This window comes from Propithecus coquereli, unplaced genomic scaffold (genome assembly GCF_000956105.1).
Source record: "Propithecus coquereli isolate 6110/MARCELLA unplaced genomic scaffold, Pcoq_1.0 Scaffold236, whole genome shotgun sequence".
NCBI classification, from domain to species: Eukaryota; Metazoa; Chordata; class Mammalia; order Primates; family Indriidae; genus Propithecus; species Propithecus coquereli.
Window position 1 is genome coordinate 1,744,087 of NW_012147908.1, and position 20,674 is coordinate 1,764,760.

A 20,674-nucleotide genomic window follows, 5' to 3' on the forward strand; every position below is an offset into this window, starting at 1 on the left:
ATGATTAATTCGCCATTCTAGGCAAAGTGTTTGTTTAGGAGGAACAGCATTTTTTATTAGATTCCAGAGTTGTAGCTGCCAAATGGTGCTCCAGGGAACCCTACGTGAGTTCTGAGAAATATTGCAGGCATTTGCTACTAAGATCGATGAAGTGGGACAGGTGAATACAGCTTTGTGTCCCCTCCCCTCAGTTCTATGAGGGCAGCTCTATGTTACCATACTCCACAATGTGGGGTGGGGTAAACCTCCTTAAGAAAGACCAGAAGCCCCAGTACCCTAAAAGACTATCCATATGCGCACGCACATGCAAACGTACTGTATGACAAAATACACCATTTATAAAATCAGAAGTTTTCCTGTACAAACTACAGGAAAAATATTCACAACACAAATGAAGAACATTTAATATCCCTAATATTAATAAAACTCATAAATCTGTAAGAAGACAATGCAGTAAAAAATGGGCAAAGAGTGTTTCCAAAATGAGGTTCATAATAATAGTATCTCTCCACTGAATCGTTGTAAGAATAACATAACAATATATATGAAGTGCTCAACACAGCTCCTGGCACAGAATTAATGCTCAGTAAATGTTGTCCACTGCTGCCACCACCACAACCAACACTACTGACGCCATACCATTGTTGCCACCTCTGCCACCACCCTTATGATTATCACCGCTACCACCAGCATCTTCATTAGAGGGCAAGAGCCATTAGCAATGCAAACCTGAGTCAACTCTGAAGGCCAAAGCCAAGGTAGCTTTCCCCAAAGTAAATTCCTCACTTCCAGTAGCCAATTATACATTACCTTTTCATGGTTTTCTATTAGGATCTCAATGACAATGTTCTGAAATTTGATATCCATGATGGCTGCTACTGTTTCTTCCTGAGGCCGCAGCAGAGTGGGTCCAAACACTACACCAAGGTTTGCCACCGTCATCAAATTCTGCTTGTGGTTGTTAGCAACACTGGGAGGGAGGAAAAGAAAAGGCACAGATGAGAGAAACAGTTGACCTGCCTGGACCCTTCCTATCTCCTCGTTTGTTGAAGCCAGAACTTGCGACATCCTCAGATGCCATAAGTCCAAAGAGAGATTTTTCTACTTGTATTTTCAGCCACCAAAGTTTCAAAAATCTTAAACATGCAGGCTATTTTGCTGTTTCGGGATGCGACATTCTTCACCATTTCCATTTTGCCTAAAACAACCAACCAACCGAAGCGACTATCTGCCAAATGATGAACTTTTACACATCTGAGTCCCTGTGCTGTGAGTCCAGGTAACTGCTAATCCCTCTTAATTACAACTTATGTACTTGGCTGATGCTTAAAACACTGCAATCATTAGCATTTTCTCTACTGCAAATAAAAAAACCTCTTGATAGCTTTCATACATGTGCAAACATAGGCACGAAATGGATCTAATTTTTAAAATGGACAGATCTGGATATGTATTAATAAAACCAAGTCAGGAAATTCAGCACGTTAGACTCCAAGTATTAAAGGCCCATCAGATTAAACATGTGGCTCACATTAAGTAAAACATGTGGCATAAACAGAAGTAAAAAGGCACTACTGTATATCCACGTATGTGGCTGTGTTTATATTGTCACTTATACTCAAAGCCTAACAAACACACAGGGTCAGCAGTAGCTGGGTCTCAGTAATTTGCTAAATATATATGCGTATTTTTGGATTAACAACTACTCAAAATATATCTGAACTCCATGCCCAGGCCACCATGACCTACTATAAAACTCAATTGTTCATTTGCTGGTCCCATGTGTAAAAATATACAAATCATCTACCGGCAATAAATAAATTAAAAGTTAATGCCATTCAGTTTTGTTAAGGAAATATCAGAAGCTTCCCTAAATCACCTGTTGGAAGAAGGAAGCTATTCATTACTATTCATTGAAACTGGAGAGAAACTGGGTAGAGATCGACAGTTTGCACAGACCTACCTCCCTAGCATTTAGTGCTATTTATACTGAGTATTTTTTCACACAATTCTATAAATGCCTGCACTGTTTCTCTTGTATACTTCTATTTTGTAGGAAGAAAAGAGATTATACTGCCTTAAGTGCTGGTTTTTCAACTGAGCTTTTATTGAAATATTAAATCAACCAATTTTATCAGCAGATGTGTACTTTTCTGTAATTTTTTTAAGGCTAAGAGTTTAATTTAATTTAACCTCCTCCTCTGAAAGGGCCAGAGCATAGTCAGGTCCATGAAACTTTAATTGCAGAAAGAGAATTTGTTTTGATTGCTAAGCAACACCTGCAGCTGGGAAAGTTGCTACCGATATCCTGGCCTGTTTCTGGTCCACATTAGAATATTTTATAAACATTTTCCTAGTTTGCACTGAGTCTCCTGGTTTTGCTTAAAGTTTTCCATTCTACTCAGAATGATATCATGGTTCAAGTCTGAAGGAGTTAATGCAGATGGTCAAATTCTTACCTGGCAGGAGGGAGAGACTTTGGTTCGGTGCCTCAGTCAATCAGCAAGTATGCATATTTACAAGCTGCTTTTAACATCACTACTTTCAACATCAGCTTCTGTGTGTGGGAAGGGAATTCTATGGCCTTATACTTCCCCTCCCAAATGAGCTAAGTCAGTAGACTTACCCCTCGTGTCACAAAGGTCCCTTGTGCAAGTGAATCAACAAGCTATTTATGTATAAAAACACTTTCAAATTGTAGACCAATATAAAAACATATGGTTTGGATGATGATCACTTTTGACCATCATGCTTCTCCACACTACATCTGATTAAAGCAGTAGTCTCTAACTGGGCTCCCTGACTCTAGAACATCTAAGTTCAGCTTTATCCTGCCCGACACCACCAGTTACTGTCTAAAGCCCAGCTCTGATCATGTTGCTCCTCTGCTGAGAACGGCAACAGTGTCACACCTCTCCTGTTTTTGGGGAGAGAACACAATGCCATGGCATATGTGAAGTGTTTAGCGAGGCTTCTATTGTTTAATTGTTCTGATATTGATGACTAGAAACCCTGCATGGGCCCCACTGCTTATAACACAAAGTCTGAATACTTATAGAATAGCACACCTTTTTGAAATCACCTCTAACCCTTCCTCTGCCACCTCCCAGCTCTGAGTCTCTGGACAAGCGACTCAATATGTCTATCATCTTAAAAAATAAAAGGGGGAAGTTGCAGTGAATATTATACCTGCAGAGTGAGATTGTTGCGCAGATTAAATGTGATAATTCATGGGAAGTGTAGTAATTGTTATAATAATTCATTCTCTATCCCCAATCCACTTTCGCACCTCTTTGCCTTTATCCATGTCATTCCTCTGCCTGGAATGTTCTTATGCTTCCTTCTGTGTTTGGCAAGCTGTTGATCTGCAAGGCTCAGCTCACATGCCCACCCCTCTTCCTTTCTGACTCTTCCTCTCATCTTTCCCCAGACCCCCACCCCTGAGGAAGACAGAAGTGTCGGGCCGCTCCTGCATTCATCACACTGCCGGGGCCCAAGGAGAGGAACTGTGGTATTGAACTTGGTCACATCAGTGCTGAGCACAGTGCTTGGCACAGGAGAAGCACAAGGAGCATTCATTGAGGTGTTAAAAGATGAGGGGAGTTTCTGAGTAGACACGAAACAATTATTCCCAACCCAGGTACTTACTCATAAATCTTCAAATTATTATCGATGATTTGGGGGAATGTATCTCAACGATCCCAACCTCCCTTTTCAGAGTCTCGAGCTGTGTTCCATTTCTTAGATTTAATTAATGAGTGATAATTACTTTGATATGCAGGCCCCAGTGCCCAAAGGCATTTGGAGAAAAGGTACAGTAATTCTGGATCAGCAACTCTGAATATAAATAGGCTTGAGGCTACCCAGCATAACTCATTTCCCTTTTAATGATCTATTTTATTTTAGAACTTAAAAAAAAAAACACACTGATCTAAGTCTTAGGAAACTTTGGGGGAGGAAAAGCTACACCTTTCATTACTACCATTATCTTTTGGCACACTGAATAAATTGATCTGTCACTTGATTAGTACTGCTCACAACTTGGTACAGCTATGTTCATTACTCCAGGATGAATTATTAATGGCTTCAGTTCTCCATGTATCCCAGAGAGAAAGGCCTAGACCTCAGCCTCTGCTGGCACCAGACATCCATTACAGCTTGACGAATTTACAGATGTGTGGAAAGCAGGCTGGCAGGGTGTTGGGACACCAGTCCAGCAGAGGCCACGGGACTCGTTCATTAGTGAGGTCCATAAAACACCGAGAACCTGCTTTCTGTTTTGGTAACTGAGCTGCCCGAGCTCCTCCTCACACAGTTCAGGATGTCATGTTGAGTCTTGACTTGAAATCCACACACAGAAGCTTCTTGTGCATTGCACGCTGCAATGAAGGAGTCTTTGATACATGCCTTTCAGATTTCCACGTCTGCTCTGGTGCCTTCTGAGAGAACTGCCAATTCTACAGGCTCTTCTGGAGGTTGCAGGGAAACAGTTCCCACATGTGATGTTCACTTGGGAGAGACCGAGTTCCTTGTGTGACCATTAGAGTCTGCTGCATCGGCTGAGAAGCAGTGCATCTCTGGAGGGACATGACAGCTTCAGGGCAGCTCTTGGGGATCAGGGGGGGATTTGTATCCCATATTCTAGGCAGTTCCCTCCTGAATTGCAGTTAATGAGGGAAGAGCATGTTCCAATGAAAATGGCCTTGGCAGAGGGGAAATAGATGGGTTCTCTGGATTGATCTGACACCCTTTGGGAGGTGGAATCAGCTAACTTCCAATGAGGATGGTGGCGACGGTGGTGGAGCGCTATGAGGGGAGGAGGCAGTAGCCCACCCTTTGAGGGCCTGTATGTAGAGATCCCCATGCTGTCAGAGGGAACACATCCGTTCTCCTGGAGTTTACACGAGAGCCGGAGCTCTGTAAGCACTAAGCAGTACTTTTACAGTAACAGATGGGCCCTGAAGTACTCCAACAATACACGAGCCTACTGCAGGGTCTACAAATAGGCTTCATCGGGAGGCCGAGAAGGATTAACTGGAAATTAAGCTGCTGGAATGACACTTTTTTGAGGCTAGCCAGGTAAGTCTACTTTCCAGGGTTGTTAATCTGGTTTCTTTCCCCAACTTGCAATACTTCCCCGGATCTAACGGGGAATGGCGGGGGGAGCGCCCACACTGGTAGCTGCGTGTCCTCTCCGCAGTCGGACCGCATGTGCTGCCTGCACTTGGCGAGGCCGGACCTGCCCAGACGGTGCTGAGGAGGCCTCTGCCGAGAATACCCATCAGAGCCACTGGACTGTCCCAATGTCTGGCACCATGAGAGCGTCACATAAACTGTTCTGTGTACCGACTGGGGTCACGCCCGCCACCATATCTAACATCTCTCTGGGAATGGTTACCTAGGGAGCAGCCAGACACAAAGCCTTGAGTAATTACACAGCATCACTGCATCTTCCTGAGAACCTTGGAGGCAGGTAGGTACCACTATCACTGCCATTTCACAAAGGAGGAAAGGGAAGCACTGAGAAGTTAAGTTTTTTGTCTGAGGTCACACAGCTAATGAAGGGCAGAGCCGGGAGGGGAACTGAGCCGCCGAGCCCCAGCTCCTAACCATGGCTCTCAGCTGCTCCCACACGACTCGGACATGTTCAGCCTGGGCTAAAAAAGGCATTCTTTTTCCTCAGAAAATGCAACCCAAAATGAATATACAGGGCAGTTGTGTGCTTGAGACTGTGCGGGAAAAGGTAGTGGTTATAACAGGAAAAAAAAAGAGGCTATTCTCTTACTCGCCGCCCAAATTTCTAAATTATAAGACAACGGGGTGGGGGGGAGGCATTTGTGCCCGCAGGAGCAATACTGGACTAAACACTGTTTCTTCCTCCTTCTTGCAGTGAACAATGGCTGCACACTTGACGAAAGTATGAAAATGATGAACTGGCCCCCGAGTATGACAGCGCTCCATTTATAGCTGGCTGGCACAGCCAGAGAGCCGGCTCCTGATGATGAAAGAGGGGACACTATTAGACTGAGAGAAGATAAATAGAAAGGAAAAAAAAAAAAAGGAGAGAATATCAAAATGGTTTCCGTAGCCCAAAAAAGAGACAATTATGGTCATATGTGTGTCCATCCGGGGCTGTACTGCTTTCACCCCAAGGATATTAAAGCTCTGTGAATAACTGGCAAAGTATTCTCTGCTTCTGGTGAAACATATAGCTGCATTTCTGATGGGAAAACATGATTGCTGAGATGTTAAGTATTGCCCAGTATTGCTTATCTCAACTTTAACCCCCACTCACAGAGGCAAACCTGGTACGGAAAATTCTTTAGAGAAAAGGAAAAGGGAGTTGAGGAAATTCGAAAAAGATGAGGTACCTTTTTGCATATAGCTTGCGACCTAAACCAGAGGTGTTCTAAAATCTAAGTGTGCAACAAGCTCTATTTCTTCTCTAGTCTCCTCAAATCCAACCCCATTCCCTATTTAAAATCCACCAAAAGCTTCTGCTTTCAAGCTAAAAATCTTTGGCATGCAGTATGGTGGTTCCTCAAAAAATTAAACACAAAATTACCATATGACCCAGTAATTCCACTTTTGGGTATATGCCCAAAAGAATCAGGAGTGGGGTCTTGAAGAGGTATTTGCACAACCATCTTTACTGCAGCATTATACATCGTAGCTAAAATGCAGAAGCAACCCAAGGGTCCACCGAGGAACGAATGGATAAGTGTAATATTGATACAGTGGAATATTACTCAGCCTCAGGAAGGAAATTCTGACATATACTATTATACAACAAGGATGAACCTTGAGGACATTATGCTGAGTGAAACACGCCAGTGACAAACAGACAAATACTATATGATTCTACTTCTATGAGGTACTTAGAGGAGCCAGATTCATAGAGATAGAAAGTAGAATTGTGGTTGCCGGGGGCTGGCGGGGTGGGGCAGAGGGAATGGGGAATTATTGTTTAATGGGTACAGAGTTTCAGTTTTACAAGATGAAAAGAGCTATGGAAATGGATGGTGGTGATGGTTGCACAACACCACTGAACTGTACGTTTAAAAACGGTCAAGATGGCAGGCAAATTTTACATTATGTATATTTTACAAAAATAAAAAAAATGATTTACAAAAAAAGAAAACCCTTGGCACACCCTGTAAGGACCTACATGATCCAGCAGACCTCTCGAGGGCCTGCCCCACCATGCTTCCCTTCGCTCTTTGACCTCTGGGCTAAACATCTCTTTAGGCCTCGGTTCCGTCCTTCCTGATGCTGACGCCCCCCTGCCTGGGAAGCTCTGCAGCCCCCGCCGATCTGGCTCTCCCCCACTTGCCACTCTCATCTCCTCAAAGGGGTCTTTCTGGACACCCTACTCTAGGGCAGGTCCCTAACTCTCTAATTCCTCAATTCTCATTCCTCGAACTTAATTATAAACATGTCCCCATTCATAGAATTGTCATTTTCTGTCTCCCCCACTTGCCAGAAGCTCCAAGAGGACGGACGGCATCAGCCTCTCTCACTGTCACCTCCCCAGGGCCCAGCACAGAGTCTGCCCACACCGCGTGTTGGGGGAGCGCTTTGGGAGGCCACCTTCCTCTCAGTGCATCAAGGCTCGGCCCACTGGACGCCTGGTTTACGCCGTCACATAACCTACTGCTGTCTAGAGCCTTTGCCAAGCTGGGGGCAGTGGTGGGGGGAGTGGCCGGAGCAGCTCATTCTGACACTGACGGCACAAAACCCACTGGCTGTTTCTCCTGGGCTACACTAATATGGAAGAGATAAAAGCCATAACATTTTCACAGGGTACAATAATCACCATTGTATGCATCACCTAATACACATTATATAATATAGCATAAGCTCACATTGCTATGCCAGCATCCTTCCAAGACATTTATTAAACCTAGGACAGTTTCTCCTGTGTCTTCTTTTTTCTTATATCCATTTCTGAAATCCATTTATTTCCTGTCTTTATTAATAATAATTATTATTATTGTCAGTAATAGTAACAGCAGCTTTTAATTAACTGAGCACTTACTGTGAGCCAGCCATAACCATGCCATCAATTATCTCACGTGATCTTTAAAGTAACCCTGAGGTAAATTCCATTCCTATCCCACATGAAGAAGCTGAGGCTCAAAGCCAGAAATTTCTCCAGGGTCACATATCTAATAAGTGGTAGAGCTAGAACTGGAAGTCGAACAGTCTGCAGTCTAAGTTCAGAGCTACTGCTCCTAAATGCTCTTGTATGATTCAGAGAGAGAGAGAGAGAGAGAGAGAGAACACGTTTGACGTCACTTGCTTCTCTTCTTTTTCTTTCTTTTGTTTTTTTTTAGACGGGTTTTACCCTATTACCCAGGCTACAGTACAGTGGTGTTATCGCAGCTCACTGCAACCTCAAACTCCTGGGCCCAAGCGATCCTCCTGCCTCAGCCTCCCCAGTAGCTATGACTGTAGGTGCACACACCACCACACCCAGCTAATTTTTCTATTTTTCTGTCGACATGGAATCTCACTATGTTGCTCAGGCTGGTCTCAAACTCCTGGCCTCAAACAGTCCTCTTGCCTTGGCTTTCCAAAGTGCTAGAATTACAGAATTACAGGTGTGAGCCACCACGCCCAGTCATCTTTGTTTCTATTAATATATGGCCTAAACATAAGCAAATCATAGGGCAAAAGAGAACCTGATTATTCTCACAAGGAAATTTTGAAAGCAAACAAGGATATTAGGTTCATCTATGTCTACCAACAGTATAAAATCCCTAGGCTTTTCTACCTTGTAGAATAGCCCAGGTTTTATTAACAGAAATTATACTTTTACTAGAAGGTGGCTAGTTTTCCTAAATTAAACGCCGTCTTTTAGAAACAAAAACAGGCCAACCTGAATTTTATTTGCCCTACACTCTCTCAGCTACCTGGTATCTGAATAGTCTTATGCACAGAGAAGGCACATTCCTTAGATATAGGGATTAATTGATTAACTTCCACCTATATGGTCTTGGAAGATTTAGGCTTCAGCCAGTAGCTGTATTCTTGGGTACAGTCCACAGGGCAGAGATGAGGAAAGGCAGCATTCACATATAAAACGGTCTACTGAGAAGCTGACCCAGGAAGCCCTGCTTCCTGGAAAATTACTCAATTATTTTAGATTACATAACAATCCATTCCCAAGTCCAATGTAATTAACATTTTCAAAGCACTTTATAGTTTCTATAAATCAATTATATATCAAATTATATACTCATTTATCACCAATTTATTGATTAGCTCTCAAATCTAGAGAGAGATGCCAGAAGGTAAACAGAAGAGGTATAAAAGTTGCCTACGTGGATGTCAACCTGATGTCACCAAGTGCTGCAAACGCATCACTTCCTGCTGTGGTGACACTTCCTTCAACCACTCAGCCTGCCACCATTAAGCTAACACTGTCCCAAAAGGTAGGTTGTAGAGATACTGCTTCAAGATTTTGTGCCCAAGAAGGAGGGGCAAGGTGACCCAGCACAGAGGCCAATAGTGTATCATCTATTTTCAATCACCAAATATTTTTGAGTGCCCATTACGTGCCAGGGACTGCTTTTAAGTGCTGGGGATATGGCAGTGAAAAAAACAGACTCTTCCACCCCCAGTTTCCTGTCTTAGAGAAGCTCACATTCTTTCGGGGAAGGACAAATAATAAGCAAATAAAATATATAGTGGTCTGGTGAAACAGCAAGCAGGGAAAGGGGAAGGAGTATTGGGGAAATGATTGTCGCTTTAAACCGGCGGTCAGGGATGGCTCGCTGAGAAGGCGGCACGTAATGACAACCTAAAGGAGGTAAGGGAGCAAGCCACGGGGACATCTCAGAAGAGAGCTACAAGCAGGGGCAACAGCAGGTGCAAATGCCTCAAGGCAGGGACAGGCATGGCATGTTGGCAACACCTAACAGAAACCAGTGTACCTGGGAGCCCAGTGAGCAATGGGGAGCGTGTCGGGAGAAGTCAGAGAAGTAGTGGACGTGGGGGCAGCCAATCCTGGAGGACTTTGCAAGCCACTGAGTGAGATGAAAAGCAATCAGATGATTTTGATATCAGAGGGGTAACATAATACTAGTCACCCCTTTCTGTAGGGCCAGGAAGATCTCTACTACTAAGACTTAAATGCTCAAATTCCATGGGTTGCTTAAACTTTCAAAGAGAGAGATAAGAATTTCACAAACTAGCATAGAACCTGGTAAAATAATTCAAGACTTGTACAAATCATACTACAGCACTGTTCATATTTATTTGAGTAACCAAAATGTGCCAGGCACAGTGCCTTTGTGCCTGTGTCTGTGTTAACCTGGTAGGTCTCTGCAGTTGTTCCCCATTCTCCCCTTGGACACTGTGCCAAAGACCCACTGGGAAGCCTGGTGGAAGGACAGAATGCTTAGCCAAGCTGAACTGGAGGCCTAGAGTAAGAAACTGCCTTTAGGTGCAAGTTACCTGCCTCCCAGTTAATGGTCACCCACGAACAGCACCAATAGCGAACACTTATACAGTCCATTGAATTGAACCACTGTAACAGTCTTTAATTACTTAAAATAAATGGCAGTCTTCTAAAGCCAGGTCCATATTACCAGCCCCATTTTACAGATGAAAGAACAGGGACAAAGAAGCTAAATCAAAGGTTAAGGGACTGGCCCTTAGCCATGTGGCTTAGATCCAACAGGAACAGTGGCTCTGAGACCCAGCACTCTGAGAGCCTCACTTCCCATGAGATGCGAACCTCATTTCTGCTTCTATGGAAATGATCATAATCCTTCTTGGGAAGATCAAGATTGCAAATCCACAGACAGGATTATGGAAAATGTTACAGAGATAGGTTGACAGATTAACAGAGAGAAAGAGAGAGAGAGAGAAACACACACACACAACCACCCCGCGTAATCTATCTCCTTTCATGGAGATTTTTTAAATGAGGGGCATAACCCATCTGACTGGCATGTTTTTGAAAAGGAGTGTACTTTAACCCCGAAAAGGAAACAGACAGAAAATTACATTCCTTGCCATGAGTCTGAAACAAACTGAGAGGCTGAGGTTGGAAGAGCTGGCTTTATTTCAAGGGCTGATTTACCAAAATGACTGGAATTTATAAAGCTACATGTCCTATCACAGTACTTTTGAATTAACTGTGATAGTCCATTAACAGAGAGAGAAAAGCAGTGCCTTATGGTGTCCAGAAAAGTTTATGGCTCTTCCCGTGCAAGAGCTGAGACCCCATGGAATTTCTGGATGTCATTCATATTAACAAGGAGAGATGAGGAACATCACAGATCTCTAACATCCGTGAAGAATTGTTTGAATAGCACATCAACATTCTATATGTTTATATTTCTGATGCTGATGAATAAAATTCATTTAAAAAGACAACAAATCTTCACGGTCTATAGAATTTACAAAAACAATCTGACCGGATCACACCTTAATACTTGCCCCTGCTCCTGAAGCTCTATGCTAACATCTCCTAGCTCCTGCCTGCACTAAACTGTTACCTCCTAAATTTTCAATATACGTTCAAAGCCTAAAGGAAACAATAGCTCTTATTTATTTACACATCTAAAATAATTGTGTTCATGTATAGTGGTACATGTTAGAACGAGAGTAAACACACAAACCTTTCTGTTGTATTTACTGCCTTAATTGCGAAAATAGATTCGTCAGGGAATGATGCCAATGCAATTCTTACTTCAACACGTGCAAAACAAAACCCGATTTATCAGGAAGCACAAAACTGGATTGAATTCCACTACCATGAAAGCAAATTTTAAAATAAAGTACAGTCTCGACAACAGGAACTAGATCTCCAAGGTGAGAAGACCAACGTATCATTAGGCAGAGAATGGCAGATAGTGTCTGGTAACAGAGACACCAAACGATTCAAACAGTGAAGTTGAGATCTGGGTCCCTGATCCACCCAACATTCAGGCTCTTAGCAAGTGTCATTCACAAAGCTCAAACCAAAAAGATACTTTTCAAAAGGGAAGTCAAACTGTTTAATGACAAAGTTCTAAAACACTTCCAATTGTGTATGCATCAAAGCCTGACACCTTAGCTGTTGTCATCTTGCTTCGCTGGGCTCAGCAGGCAAGGTGAGCGAAGAAGGCCAAGCTGGTGGCAGTGGAGATGGGGAACAGAAAGACAATATAGGCTAAAGCAGCACTTCAAGAACACAGTGGTGCACAATTCCCAGGAGAAAAGCCATCGATAACTGACTTCAGCAAACCAATCTGGAGAGTGTATAAACCCACAGAGATGAAACCCCTTAATGAGTATCAGATCCTCAAGCAAATCCACACTCCTCACCCCGGCCTCTATGATCTGGCCTCGGCCTACCTCTCAACCTCACATCACACCACTGCGTCCTTACGCACAGCGCTCCAACTACCCTGGCCTTCTATCTGTTTCTAAACTCACCAACTATGCTCACACCCAATACTGACCAAACCCCTGTGAGATGTCATGCACTCTTCTAGGCACTGGGATACAGCAGTGAACCAGACTAACACAATCACTGTTTTCAGTCCAACTGGGAAGGCAGATAACAGACAAACCCATCAGTAAGAATGTCAGATTGCAAAAGTGGCACAAAGAAATAAAACAGAAACGTATGTATGACAAAACCTGGTGAGGATCAACTCAGGCCGGCTGGGAAGGCCTCTCTCGCTGTGAGCGGACCCCATTCATCTAAGGGTGCCGTCTGGAAGTCTACAGCCTAGGACGAGAGGACGAATCACCCCTGCAAACAAGTAGGCAACAATAAGTTGTATCTTCACCCACAAACATAAGTGATGTCTGCCTAAGATCTCTTTAAGATGAAACCCAATGAATTATATTCCAAAGAAGCTCACTTCCTTTTCCATTGGACTTCTGAAGTCTGTGTCAACAGCTGCTGAGCACAATCGGAAGCACTGGAATCTTTGCCACCATGTGGTTGCCCACACAATGCAGAGAACACCCTGTGGCTTCTGGCAATTCCTCCTGCCCATCTCTGTGGCCTCAACCCATTTAAGCAGCAGCTCCTCCTGCAAACCGTCACTAATAGAGCCCACTGCTCAGTCTTCCACACACAGGGCCACCTTCCAGAAATTTACGTACAAAGAGACAGCAACAGGATCGTGGGTGTGGCTATGTACCAGCCTTCTGGTTGGGTTATGTAAAAAGCTAAGCAATCATTAAACAAGGGTAGGAAACAAAGCAAAGAACACAAGAAAGAGTATCCCTTGAAAAAGATCCCTGGTGTTTGGAAAACTTGAGGGGAGAAAAGAAGAAACAAGGTTCAGGGAGTCCTGTTACTCTATGAAAGGTTAGGATTCAGACAGTTCACTATAAAAATGACAGATAATCACTTATCCTTACACTCACCAAAGACAGTCTTCTCTATAAACTGGCATTAAAAGATAAGAATTGCTGCTTAAAAACAAACAGCAAGTGGCTTCAAGTAATGATTTCATCAATTATATACTTCACTGTCCCATAAAACCCCAGTGCAGCTGAAACTTCTTTAGACTTCTGAGCCATTGAAGAGAGGATGTCTGCAGCCACGAACAACAGCGGCCAGCAGAGCACAGGCAGCATCATCAGGCACGCAGACAGATGCTGATTCCACAGGGACCACAGCACTGCTAGTCTATGGCACCCGGCTACACACACACACACACACACACACACACACACACACAAACTCCCATGTGGACACATACACCCTTCAGCATATACTCACCTACATAAGAGTCACACACACAGAAGTAAACCTATGAAATAAAATGCTTCTATCTTCCCTTAACACAGAATCATTTTAATGTCATTAGATGTCAGGTTGGTCTTTAGGGCAGTGACTATTTTAAACAGCTTACCCTTTATTTTTTTCTTTTGGTGCTATCATCAGGGGAAAAAAACCCCACTAAGATATATATTTTCCCTTTTATTTTCTTATAAGTATTCACTGTGGAATAACTGAAAAAGAGTAAAGCACAAAGAAAATAAAAATCACCCATCCAGAAATAACTAAATTCCACCATCCAGAAATAACTAAATTATATTTCATGTTTCAAGGTATACATGTTATGTCCTATGCTTTTCCTAGACACATACACTTATATTTTAAAACAAACTGGAATCATATTGCATGTACCTACTTTTATAGCCTATTTTTTATTGCTTTACTATGAACTTCTCAAATACCACCCATGGTCTTGTTCAACATATTTATGGTTACATAATATTTCACAGTATGGCTATTACATAATTTAAGACATCTATTATTGGACATTCAGATTGTTTCCAGTATTTTATTACTTCCAGTAACACTACAGTAAACCTGTATGTAAATACTTGTATGTATCTTTCTTTCTCTAGAATAAATTCACAGAAATGGAATTTCTGGATGAAAGGGTATAATATTTTTAATGCACATTACCAAATTGTGTCACCAGGGAGATCTACATCAATTTACATTCCCATCTAGAATATTTTAGTGTGCCTATTTTTTTGGGCCCTTTATTTTTTTCTTTTGGTGCTTTTTATTAACACCAAAATAAGGCATTATTATTTTGAAAATTTTTATCTTAAGTTTCATTTCTTTGATTAGTAATGATATTGAACTTTTTCCAAATGTCTATTGACTCGGTGACCTTTTTTAAGGGTCCAGACACAAGAGTCTGCAGCAGAGCAGACTGAAAGTAATGGGTAAATAATAAGATGTACCAGGCAAATGGCACCTTACTTCTACATTTTTGAAAATAGGGCTCTATATCTAAAGTATTCCTGTATTTATAATCCATATATCTTTAATGAAATTTAATGGGGAAGAAAAACACTACTGAGATATCTGATCTCTCTGTGAAGCTGAGCAAGGGTGAATTTTCCTGCCCCAGTATTTGGTGCAGGAGTACAGTGGGGTCTGCTCAACTACGAAAAAAAGAAGGCCAGGAGGGAAATGATGCTAATTTCTCCCTCAGCTGGTCTGTACACCCCATGACAGTAAGGCTCACATCTGCCTTGTTCATCGATGTATGTCTGGTACCTGGTACAACAGGTGCTTAATAAATGTTTGCTAGGTGAAATAAATTTTCAGGCTGATGGCCAAGGGACTTGAAGGGACACAAGTTTCAGAATTTCTGCTGACTTCAATATATCCGACCAGATTCCAGTGAGCGCTGTGGCACTTGGCAGGCATCATATAAAGGTTTGTGACTGCCACCAAGACCCAAAAAGGATAGTAATGCCTCCCCCTAGTCTATTTCACAGGGACACTGGGATGTTGTAAAGAACAAAGCAAGGAAGGGTCGTAAAAAGAGTTCTGAAAACTACCACGTGCTTTACAAAGTGGGATGAGGAGGAGGAAGAGGAGAACAAATTTAAATCGAAGCCTCAAAGAGGCAGGATGGATGAGCATAGCCAGAGCTTATCGGTGAGGAAAGCCTTGGTAAGAAGGCTAGCTTTCTGCTCTGGTATTCCATGAGCTGTGCAATGAAAGAGTCTCTGTCTCCCTGGAGCCCGGGTGGGCAATGCAAGGAGGAACCAGGCCACGAAGTCCAAAATGCCTACTTTTAATTGTGTGGTCAGCATGGGTTCAGCAGGAAGTCAGTGATTAGCAGAATGAGGCATTGTAGCCCTAGTTTTATTAGGATCAGCATTCTGTGTCGGGAGAGGAAAAAGAAATCTCTATGATAACGTGTTATAGGAAAGAGTCAAAATAAGCACCCTTTTCAGCATGTTTGGGGCCAACATTGAGGTCTTTAGTGAAGGTAAACCCCTAAAACCGACTGAGGTGGCTTGTCTAGGGAGACCTGCCGGGGGGATTCACACTCTGGTAATTGCTAATGGAGCAGATGGAGTTTATCAGGAGGGAACCCCGAGCCTGAGATGCAGGGCGTGGAGAGGAGAGGGTGGGATGAAGCTCCCACGCGGGCTGGAGCAGGGCAGTCTCCCCAGCCAGCCGCTCACTGGGCAGGTTCTCTGTTACGTGCAGAGACAGCCCCTTACTCGTGGTTCTGCTGTCTCTCAGCTCTCTCGGCCACTCAGAAGCAAAACCACTGCCGACCTTCCTGTCCACATGTAACGCACAGCTCAACATGAAAAATGGCAGTAATTACCACAAGAAAATGCGCTGGAGGCTCCCGGGGCTCCTGGTCATTGTGCCAGCTCTCCAGACTCCAGTACTACCAGCGCCACCCCACCGCAGCCCCCAGGGAAACCAGAACCTGTTGCCATGGTAGCAGCTTTTTTCCCCCTCTTAGGAAAGGCGCTCTCCAAGCCATTACGAAAATAAAAAGCTTTTATGTTGTATAACCAACTCCCCTCCAGCTTCTCTTCCTGTCTTGTCCGGTTAAATTCTGGGTAGAACATGCAGCAGAAATTGAAATCTGGACATTCCCATTAAGCAATGACAAAAAAATTAATAATCCAGCTCCCAGACAGAGGGGGGTAGGAAACCACTGTTCAAAGTAACAGTGTGCGTGTTTGAGTCAGGGAAATTAAAAAAAAAACTAAAAGGAATAAAAGGAAAAGTAATTACAGAAAGACATTCTCTGAAGACCATCAGATCTGGCAAACACCAAAGCACTGTCTGGTCAGATACTGAGGAAAGGAGGAGGGAAAATCAGTAATGATGACAGCTGATGAGGAGGAGTCCCCCAAAAGGGCTGAGAAAACAATCCCCTTTGGTTAACAGAGACCAAAGGAGGGGGTGAGGACTGTCTGAAGGGCCAGAAAAGAAGACACTTAAGGGCCACTCCCTGAGCAGGAACAGAGGGGTGGTGTACTAAGTTACAACCGTACATCGAGACCCGTTGGCTCCCAGCACTGAAAGGGAAACGAAAAATGAGAAAGAGAACTGATACACTAGGACTGCAGCGCTTTTCTGTATTGTCCTTGTCTCTAAAAACGCATCCCTCCTGCCAGCTCATTCTCATTCCCTCCTAACTCTGTTGTGACCATCCCCGAATGAGGTATCCTGGCGTATCACTCACTCTCAGGGACGTTTCTCAAGGGAGAGACAGCTGCAGACCTCTGAGTTTGGAAAATGGAGATATGTGTGTATCCAGTCACACGTAGAAAGGAGAAGCAAAGGAGAGCTTAGGAAAATCAAGTCCATGCCGAAATCGTACACATTTCATTTGCTGCCCACAAAGCCAGCAGAACCCCTAAGGAGACTGCCAAGCAGTGACTTTATCTGCAGAGGAGCTTTATTTATGGAAATCCTAGGCAACGTATGTTGAGCGCATGTTCTTCAGTGAGTACTCAAGGGGTATTAGTGAGTGATATTGGTAAAATGAATTTGAATGTGGTTACAAATTTCTGTACAGATCCCAAGCTGATATAGAAAAATAAATTTCCCATTGTATCCTTGTGCTGGAAAGTAGATTTTTAAATCTAATCTACCCTTTCGATGATGGTGAAGCCTGTCACGGATTAAGGTAGGGTTTCAGTTCCAATTCCTTCTACCCACAAGCAGTCCCCAGGTCTCATCTCCATTCCCACAAGGTTTTGAAACCCAAGTTAACCAACCCTGGAAACTTTACATTCCTCTGCCCACGCCCCCCACCTGCCCTGGCAGCTATCGTCAGCTCAGGCCCTTACTTTCTAGGGATATGATTTTCTAGGGATATGTTATCTTCTGCTTGTCTTATATTATTTACTACTGATGAAGCCCAACTCTGTAAAGATAGATTTCAAATTGAGTTAAAATTGACTAGTTTGTAAATGATTTCTGCCCAGTAGAGACATAAATAATTTCTGAGAAGAAAAGTAGAAAAGATAATCTCAGAAGTTAAGGCTTTATTGCCCTGTAGAACATTAATCAGTTTTAAATCTGATTTAGTGATCTGATTTCAGCATTCTTTCTTTCATTGGCTATATAAACAAGTCTCTGCTATCCTCTTTTGATCTAACTTTACATTTCTACTGGTAGGTTTTTAAATCTTTGACATGTGCTCATTTTATCCTTTTATAAAGTCACATTTTAAAAATATTTTGAAAATTATACTTTAACGTTAAACATCGAGTGTCTATCAAGTTTAAAGCAATGTGTTAACTTCTTTACATATGTTACACTATTAAATCCAGTTCCTATGAGGGAGGAGTTATTATTCCAATTTGAAAGATGGGAAAACTGAGGCTCAGAGGAATTGAGTCATTTGTTCAAAGTTGTCACCCGGCTAAGAAGGAACAGAACCATGATTCCAGTGTAATCCTTATGTTCTTTTCTCTTCACAATAGAATGGGCTGAATATTGTTTTCCTATTGTATCTACCCATTGGTGCTAATACTACAAGGAATTGTTTTTTCCCTTTTCTAGATAAAATGATCCAGTTAACCTAGATTAAAAATCACACTAGTTTTTGAGAGTAGACAAATCAATCTGTTGTTTCACATTGATCTTACTGTCAACTAAACTCCCTACTGAATATTCCATGAACTGGTTTCCAGTCAAACTTGAATTCACCATTTAGAGCAAAATAATTGTAAAACATATAACACAATTTAATTAAAAATTTTTAAAAATCACCTATGTTATTGTTAAAATGACAGATTAGAAATCGTATGCTTGGAAAAAATTGACTTTTTAAAATACCATAACAATTATGCTATCCAATGTAAAGATCAAAAAAGAATATACGGTCTGAACTCTAACATTATAACTTATGGTCAAATATATCAAGCACATTTCTAGAACAAGAAGAATTTAAAAGGAACTTAAAACGAGAATTCTAAACTTTGAACTCCAAATTCCTTAATTAGACAAGTTCTCAAGTGTAAAGAAAATTGAGAAAGAGCTATAAAGGAACAGTGCTTCTGAATATTAAAAAAATGTATGAAATTCTGAGAAGTTAGGAACCTGAGTTTGAACTACAATTTTTAAAAACTTGGAATTTTACCAAAAAATTCATTTTTTTAAATCTCTAGACTTTTACAACCTGTACAAAATATGTCCCACTGAATGTGAAATCAAATCAAATATGTTGGAGATATTTGAATCAAAATTCTCAGATGTCAGTAGGTGACATGGGGAAATTTTCAGGTTAGCTTTGCTTTGATAGAATTTGTCAAATTCTCAGGAAACTACCTGACTACTTCTACAGGTAAACTTGCTTTAATATACCCACAGGGAAATTTCTTCTAATTCATACTTTACAGTCAGATATGTTCCTCTTAACAGGTGGCTGTAATGAGCCTCTTAGAAGGCTATTTTGTGATTTTTATTTTGGCTAGGACAGCAGTTTTCTCACTGTTGGTCCATAAACTCCTAGGAGGTCTCCAAGATGCTTTAAGGGGTTCCAGAAGATGCAAAAGCAACGGTCGGTTAAACTGCTGACGCCTTAGCATGAATCTAAGTGGTGGTACCAAGCTACACCATCAGTCATTGCATTCTTCACTGCCACATACTCACAGGTTAAAAAAAAAAAAAAAGAAGCCCAGTTTTACCTAAAAGGACCTTTCATAAATCAGTAAAATTACTAACTTAATAAAGTCTTGACTCTTAATCACACACTTTTATATCATAATGAAATAGGAAACATGCATAAAGTGCTTCTGCTGCATACCAAATTGACTTGAGGGAAAGCAACTGTGTAATTGTTTGAGTTGCAAGCAGAACTAACCTCTTTTCATGCAACACCATGTTAACTGGAAAGAATAACTCACAAACTATGGTTATGGAGACTTGGGTGTCTAGTAGATGTTTCCTCAGAAACGAACCAAGCAAATATGTCACTTTAAGGCACACAACAATGGTAAAACTCATGCTTTCGAGCAAAAAAGTATAATTTTAAAAAACTTGGATCTGCACCGTGAACTTGACAGCTTCCCAATACTTAATGACTTTTTTTTTTTTTTTTGAGACAGAGTCTCACTTTATCACCCCGGCTACAGTGCAGTGGCATCATCATAGCTCACTGCAATGTCAAATTCATGGGCTCAAAGGATGGTCCTGCCTCAGCCTTTCAAGGAGCTAGGACTACAGGCATGTGCCACACCCAGCTAATGTCTTCTCTTTTTTAGTAGAGACAGGGTCTCGCTGTTGCTCAGGCTGCTCTCCAACTCCTGACCTCAAGTGATCCTCCCACTTACGCTTCCCAGAATGCTAGGATTACAGGCATGAGCCACCCCACCCGGCCCTACTTAATGACTTTTTAAAAGTGAGATAAATGGTGATACTAACAAATGTGATTTTTTTATATAGTATGATGAAATGTGTTCACATTGCAAGATCAGCATAACCCAATAAACCAATATTTTCCAAATGAGCAATGTATGTTTAAAAAAAAAAAAATCACACGGGGTAAAAGTGCAAGGTAGAGTAACAGATTTTAATGTAACTACATGTGAACACTTCACTGATATTTTATTTTCCACACTGCAAAAAAAACTTTAAGAAATTACCACTTGTTGAGTTTTGGTAGATTAACAAAAAAAGAATATCTACAATTATCTGAAAAAGCTATACTAAAATATTTCTTCCTTTTCCTACTACATATATGTGTGAGACCTTTTTTCATATCCTTCAATAACAACAAAATGTATGACAATAGAGTAAGTGAAGAAGATATGATTTATCCAGTTATCTTCTATTAAGTCAGACATTAAAAATATTTACAAAAATATAAAATGTTTAATGAATTCATAAATCTTTACAAAAATTTTTTAGTTTTAATTT

At 41.8% G+C, this 20,674-nt stretch overlaps 1 protein-coding gene across 1 annotated transcript in view; it reads right to left on the reverse strand.

The window, feature by feature from the left end:
• The window catches only part of ARHGAP26 (Rho GTPase activating protein 26), a 334,209-nt gene that overhangs the window by 90,847 nt on the left and 222,688 nt on the right, over positions 1-20,674 (reverse strand). The window contains exon 18 of the mRNA XM_012645781.1: positions 811-970. Coding sequence (XP_012501235.1) covers positions 811-970 — 160 coding nt within the window. The remainder of the gene's footprint in view (positions 1-810; positions 971-20,674) is intronic.